The 7,500-nt window shown below is 46.3% G+C and overlaps 1 protein-coding gene across 1 annotated transcript in view; it reads left to right on the top strand.

The window, feature by feature from the left end:
* LOC134070080 (double C2-like domain-containing protein alpha) overlaps positions 1-7,500 on the top strand; it is a gene marked incomplete at its 5' end in the record, with an annotated part of 23,850 nt that overhangs the window by 5,963 nt on the left and 10,387 nt on the right. The window contains 2 exon segments of the mRNA XM_062526292.1: positions 3,495-3,621; positions 4,118-4,177. Of these exon segments, the coding sequence (XP_062382276.1) occupies positions 3,495-3,621; positions 4,118-4,177 (187 nt within the window).

Below are 7,500 nucleotides of genomic sequence, written 5' to 3'. Positions count from 1 at the left end.
TACGCATCTGCCTCTTATCGTCCACGGGGCTAATTGCGTTTGGGGCACTCACACACACGCACACACACACACACACACACACACACACACACACACACACACACACACACACACACGCACACACACACTCCCTTAATATCCCCCTCCGTCTTCAGTCGCCAGCGTTTCTGACTTTACTCGCATCTCATTTCTTGTCTCCAAGGCGAGTGAGACTCCTACATGCGAGCATACGTGAGTGTGTGTGTGTGTGTGTGTGTGTGTGTGTGTGTGTGTCTTAAGAGCGTCGCTGCAGAGGAAGAAATGAAACCCTTATATAAGCAGGGTCTCAGTCGAGGAAAGAGGCTTTCCAAGAGCGGCCCCTGTGATCTTCGCACTGCTCTGTGTGTGTGGTGTGTGTGTGTGTGTGTGTGTGTGTGTGTGTGTGTGTGTGTGTGTGTGTGTGTGTGTGTGTGTGTGTGTGTGTGTGCAGTGCTTGGGAGCAGAGTAGAGTGACATGTGGAGATTATACCAGGCGGTTATTCGGTGATGAGGTGACAGGGTGACACACACAGTGTGTGCCACAGTAATCAGTGACCCTGAAACACACACACACACACACACACACACACACACACACACACACACACACGCACACGCACACGCACACGCACACGCACACGCACACGCACACGACACACAACACACACACACACACACACACACACACAAAACACACACGCACACACACACACCACACACACACACACACACACCCTCTAGCAGTCTAACCCCCTTTGCTGTGTGACTGTAAGCAATACTAATGTAACACCACTGCCTGTGCACTTTTGCTCAGTTGCTTTAACACAATTCTCAGAACAGAATAGTCATTCTCAAACTGTTTGTTCAAACTACGTATCATCTTATGACATCCTTGAAGCAGTTACTTCCCATTTCGAACAAAAAGCAATGCTTTTGTACATCCGTGCAACTGATTTTGTACAAATGTCTGCTGTATTTTTTATTTTCAGTGGTTGGTGTCATGTTGGTCAATATGTACTGTACTGGTTCCCTGCTAATAGTCCTACCCCATGAAACAAATTGGACTTACAGTATTTCATTGCTCTTTTCGAAAATAGAAAATAGTGCTGCCTTGCACATTGTTCATTAGAAAATACAGAGTAAACTGTCACATTGAAGACCAAACAGTTTGGCTATCTTGACATAACAATGACATCATGACTTTGTCCCTTTTGCTTGCACTGACCGTTTCATTGGCATAGCCTACATATTTTCTTTTCAGGCATAAACTAAGCACTTTGAGCAAGGAACGAGCTTTTGCAGGTTATCCACTACGCAGTGCAGTTTGCAGTAATTGTTTTGAGAAATGTACCAACTGTTGTGCAAATGCACATTATGATTCGAGAAACACACCAAAGCGACGGAGAAAAACTGTAATATTCCGGAGGAGCTGTTGAGAGTTTCTGATGAGTTAGAATTGTTGCTGTAGAACAGTGTTACACCTGCAGAGTTCTAATCTCACTAGAACGCGGAATGGTTGTTGGAATGGGTCTGTCCCTGTCAGGGTGCTGAGGCGTCTTTGGCCCCCGTGATTCTCCTGCTCTCTCAGTCACATTGCGGTTAGTCCAGTTGAGATTAGTTTGGTTATCAGCATCTTACTCTACCAATTGTGATTAGTCATGCTAAACATTAACTCTACCAATTGTGACTTGTCGCGCTAAACCTTAACTCTTGCCATTGCGATTAGTCGTGCTAAACCTTAACTCTAATTGTGATTAGTCATGCTAAACCTTAACTCTAATTTTGATTAGTCATGCTAAACCTTAACTCTAATTGTGATTAGCCATGTTATCAGTTTATTCTACATGTTGTGATTAGTCATGCTAAACCTTAACTCTACCAATTGTGATTATCATGCTAGAGCTTTACTCTGCTAGTTGTGATTAGTCATGCTAGAGCTTTACTCTGCCAATTGTGATTAGTCATGCTAGAGCTTTACTCTGCTAGTTGTGATTAGTCATGCTAGAGCTTTACTCTACCAATTGTGATTAGTCATGCTAGAGCTTTACTCTGCTAGTTGTGATTAGTCATGCAAGAGCTTTACTCTACCAATTGTGATTAGTCATGCTAGAGCTTTACTCTGCTAGTTGTGATAAGTTGTGTTGACCAGTTGAGCTGGCTGTTGAACAGCAGACAGGCTGGCTGCCCTCTGTGCTCTGATCTCATCAGTGTGTCTGAGATCAAACATGCCTCAGGTTAGCCCTGATGGACACTACTATCTCAGTGCTCAAAAACATGATCCAGGTGCCACTGGATACCTCACAAACAGCCCACTGTGTTCATTAAAGAAAACTCACTGCTTATTAAAAAACAACCCACTGTTTGTTTTGGCTAGAAGTTCCCCAGAGGTGGTACTTTGCTAACTGTGCTGTCGGTGTTTGAGATCTAACTGCTCTAATTGTTCTGGCTGGATTTCCACTCAACTTTGGACAAGTGTTTTTATGCAATGTATGGTGCAATGTAATGTATGGTGTGTACATGAGGTCTGGAATATGACGTCTGGTACCTGATTGATGTGGTTTCTATAGTGTAGTGAATGAGGTACCTGACTGATGTGGTTCTATAAAGTAAATGAGGTACTTGTGGTTCGAGTGTAGTAATTGGGGGCCGGTACCTGAGTGATGTGGTTCTATGGTGTAGTAAATGGGGCCGGTACCTGATGTGGTTCTACTGTATATGCAGTAAATGAGGTACCTGAGTGATGTGGTTCATGGTGTGTGTTGCTCTGGACAGCACAGCAGTCCTGTCAGTTCATGGCCAATCAGGCAGAAGGGGACAGAATGCCTGCTGGTTCTAGGCTGCCTGGGCTGTCTCAGCCCTCACATTAGTCACTCCTGTCTGTGTTGTGTGTGTGTGTGTGTCTGAGTGTGTGTGTGGTGTGTGTGTGTGTGTGTGTGGTGTGTGTGTGTGTGTCTGTGTGTGTGTGTGTGTGGTGTGTGTGTGTGTGTGTGTGTCTGTGTGTGTGTATGGGTGCGTACGTGTGCTTTCGTACAAGCATATGTTTTAAAATGTCTATGTGCATTTTTAACTTGTCTTGTTTTTTTTTTCTTTTGTTTGCGTGAGTTTGTGTGTGTGTTTGTGTGTGTCTGTCTACATAGCCTCAAACTCATCTAGACTCTTTCTGCTCATAAATTCATGAGTTATCTTCAAACTAACCCTGACTCTTCAGTATGTTTGTGTGTGTGTGTGTGTGTGTGTGGTGTGTGTGTGTAACCTTAAACTTGTCCTGACCCCTCTCTGAGCATAGTTTCTGGCTAATCAGGTGTGTGTGTGTGTGTGTGTGTGTGTGTGTGTGTGTGTGTGTGGTGTGTGTGTGTGTGTGTGTGTGTGTGTGTGTGTGTGTGTGGTGTGTGTGTGTGTGTGTGTGTTTGTGTGTGTGTGTGTGTGTGTGTGTGTGTGTGTGTGTGTGTGTGTGTTCTCCCCTCTCCTGCTCCCAGGGTGTCGGTGTGTGACGAGGACAAGCTGACCCATAACGAGTTCATCGGGGAGACAAGGATAGCCCTGCGCAGGGTCAAGCCCAACCAGCCCAAACACTTCAACATCTGTCTGGAACACCCGCCGCCAGTGAGACTGGGGGACGCAGGAGGGGAGGATGAAGGAGAGAGATAGATGGATAGATAGATAGATAGATAGATGGATAGATGAATGGATGGATGGATGGATGCATGGATAGATAGATAGATAGATAGATAGATGCATAGATAGATAGATAGATCGATAAGAACCATACATAATACAAATGAACATATATGCATACATGCTTACATGACATGACATTACGCATATACATACAGTACATGCATATATATATAGAGAGAGATAGATAGATAGATAGATAGATATTCATACAAGCATGGTACATACACATGTATACACACACACACACACACATACTGTATGTGACCTGACCATATGGTATATGATTGCTATATGAGCAGCAGGACATAAAAAAGATGGGAAATTGAACCAGTGAAGGAGAAAATGCATCATCATACTGTATATCTCTTGTCCTGTCCTCCTCCCCTCCTTTCTGTCATTTATTTGTTCCCTCTCTCCATAGCTTCCCTCACCTACCGCCATGAGCGTGGCCATGAGAGGGATCTCCTGTTATCTGAGAGAGGTAAACACCCGACATCCCCTCCTCCTCTTCTCCTCTTCTCTTATTTCATCTCTCTATCCACTCACCTCTCCACCTGCCTGTACTGTATCCCCCTCTCTCTGTTGGTGTCGATGGGTTTTCCCACGTGGGAGATGAACTGAGAAATTGCTAAGTGACTTGCTGAGTATCATATGAAGAGTCGGAGCTGCCCTCGGTATGCTGCTGATTTTGATATCCAGTGGATGATACACACACCCTGAGACGCTAAAGCTATCTTCAACACATCCCCCTTTTTATCCCTCGCTCTCTTTCTCTATCTCCATCGAATCCTGTCTTTACCTATCCAGCCATATCTCTCTATCCCTCTATCTCTCTGTACTTCTATCTAACCCTATCTTTTTATTTCTCTATCTTTATATCTCTCTATCTCTCTATCTCCATCCAAACCAATCTATATCTTTTCATCTGTATCTCTCTATCTCTCTCTCCTCTCTATCTGTCTTCCTCTCTATTCCTCTCTTTCTCCCTTTTCTTTCTCTGTACCTCTCTATCTCCAGCCATCCATCTATCTGTATCCCTCTCTCTTTTTCTCTCTCTCTCTCTCTCACTCTCTCTCACTCTCTCTCTCTCTCCCTCTCTCTCACTCTCTCTCTCTCTCTCACTCTCTCTCTCTGTCTCTCTCTCTCTCTCTCTCTCTCTCTCTCTCTGTCTCCCTCCTCCGCTGTCTCTTTTCCGTGCTGCTGTGTGTGTAATTATCTAAGCATACGGTGCATGCAGGGTGCTGGCTGCAGCATTGATCAGCTCCACTTGAACAGAAGGCCACTCGCCCCGCGCTTTCGATCCGCCTTCATTTGCGCTCCACGGCGGCCGAATTAGTCTCCTCGCGGGCCAGCGACTCTACTCGGACTGATCACACAGGGGACGACGTGCGAAATCATTACTGGCCCGTTTCCGGAGGTGTTTAAAACATGGCATGATATGTACACACTGGCCGTATGGATGTAATGGAGCACCGTGTGTGTGACAGCATCCGCTTTTTCTGGCTTGTGCGTATGGATTTATTGGAAAGTGCAGGGGAAATGTGGGAGGTTTGCACAAAGGCATGGGAGTAGACGTGTTAGCAGCGATAAATGAGGTATTCTGGAGTATGTGGTGAAAAACTTCAGCCTTTAGTAAGCTTCAGCCTTACATAATACAGTTCCGTAAACAATTATGAGAAACTTTCAGAAATGAGGAATTGGTGTGATTGAATGATGCCATTGAGTTGTAGGCATGGCAAATTTAGTTAGAGAGGTAAAGATATGCGCCGTGATCTTTAGGTTAGGTAAAGAGAACGTAAAAAGAGGAGGTACATCGTGCATCGTTTCCACGGACCTCTCATGAAGCTGTTTATGTTCCATTCACGAATCTGCCTGCGGGAGATGATGATGGAGAGAGAGAGATGGGGTGGAGGAAGAGGGGGGGAGAGAGAGAGAGGGGTGGAGGAAGTGGGGGGGGGGGGGGGGGGGGAGATGAGTGAGAGGGAGATAGTTTTAATAATGAGACAGAAGGAATTAGCTTGGAGTCTGTGGCACCTGACTCCAGGCCAGCAGCAGCATGGCCACTGAGTCTCAAAGGGATCTGGGGCTTATCTGCCCTTAACCTGGCTCTTCTGTAGCCACAGATCTGGCTCTGATCTGGCTCTGATCTGGCTCTGATGTGGCCCTGATATGGCCCTGATCTGGCTCTGATGTGGCCCTGATGTGGCTCTGATGTGGCCCTGAATCTGGGCACATTCCCTTGGCTCTGGGCCGAGTCTGTGCCAGGCTGGCTCTCCGGCGGCGGCTGTTAGTAGTCAGGCTGTGTGAAGAGGTCTCTGTGGCTGTCTATGTGTGTGTGTGTGTGTGTGTGTGTGTGTGTGTGTGTGTGTGTGTGTGTGTGTGTGTGAAGAGGTCTCTGTGGCTGGCCTATTGATCAGCCCACACTGCAGGATCACATCGGGCTGAGATAAGCTTTAATGAGAGATTGTGAGATAGATGCCCTCACACACACACACACACACACACACACACACACACAGACAGAGAGACAGAGAGACAGAGAGACAGGCAGTCTGACAGAGCAAGACGGCCAGTCAGAAGACGGACAGACAGGCAGACAGACAGCACAAGATAGAAGACAGATAAAAAGACAGACAGTTGGAGTGAGACGGCGAGAATATGGACAACACACTGGAGAGCATCTAGGGAGACGACGCGTCTCTTAAGTTAAGCACATTTAAATCCGCCACGCCTCCACACTCATATTTATAGCCCACTCATATTCATGTATACATTCACACACCTAGCCACTCATATTTATACTCCTATCCCAATCATATTCATACAGTTACACGCCTACCCACTCATATTTATACTCCTATCCCCATGGCTCTCCCATGTGATGTTCATCAGCTCATTCTCATTCAGCATCAGCCCTGCACTTAACCAGACTATGTGCTTCTGGAATGGATCAGCTTCATATCAGAGCCACATCAGGGCCACATCAGGGCCACATCAGGACCAAATCAGAGCCACATCAGGACCAAATCAGGACCAAATCAGAGCCACATCAGGACCAAATCAGGACCAAATCAGGGCCACATCAGGACCAAATCAGGGCCACATCAGGGCCGCATCAGGGCCACATCAGGGCCGGATCACACTTTTCCCGGTTCCACACCCACCCACCCTCAGTAAGAGAGAGAGAGAGAGAGAGAGAGAGAGAGAGAGAGAGAGAGAGAGAGAGAGAGGTGCTTAGTGTCTGTCGCAAAGGAGATGTAACAAGGAGATTGAGCGCTATGGGATATAAATACTCTCTCACACACACACACACACACACATAAGCACCCGTACATATGGCATCGCCTGCAGATACAAGTGACTCACTCTCTCTCTCTGTGTGAGTGTGTGTGTGTGTGTGTGTGTGTGTGTGTGTGTGTGTGTCATTGCCTTTCTTCTGTTGTCGTTTACTGGCATTCCTCCCCTCCTCCTCCTCTTCCTCATCCTCCTGTTCCTCCCCCTTGTTTATTTTCACTCCTTCTCTTTCTTCTGAGTTTCTATTTTTCTACTTCATAGTGACTCTCTCTCCCCCCTCTCTCTCTCTCTTGCTCTCTCTCTCTCTTGCTCTCCTTCTCTTCATCTTTCTGTTCTTTTCTGTGCTCCATTTTTCTTTTTTCTCTTGCTGTTTCTCTCTTGTTCCTGCTGTTTCATGTGCCTCTCTCTCTCCCTCTCTCTCCCTCTCTCTCCCTCTCTCTCTCTCTCTCTCTCTCCTCTTTGTTTCCCACTATAGCTCAGTTATTTCTGTCAGCGTGTGTGTGTGTGTGT

The sequence above is a fragment of the Sardina pilchardus genome, chromosome 22 (genome assembly GCF_963854185.1).
Source record: "Sardina pilchardus chromosome 22, fSarPil1.1, whole genome shotgun sequence".
Classification (NCBI taxonomy): domain Eukaryota; kingdom Metazoa; phylum Chordata; class Actinopteri; order Clupeiformes; family Clupeidae; genus Sardina; species Sardina pilchardus.
The sequence above is the reverse complement of the archived record's forward strand: the minus strand, read 5'-3'. Positions and strand labels throughout refer to the sequence as shown.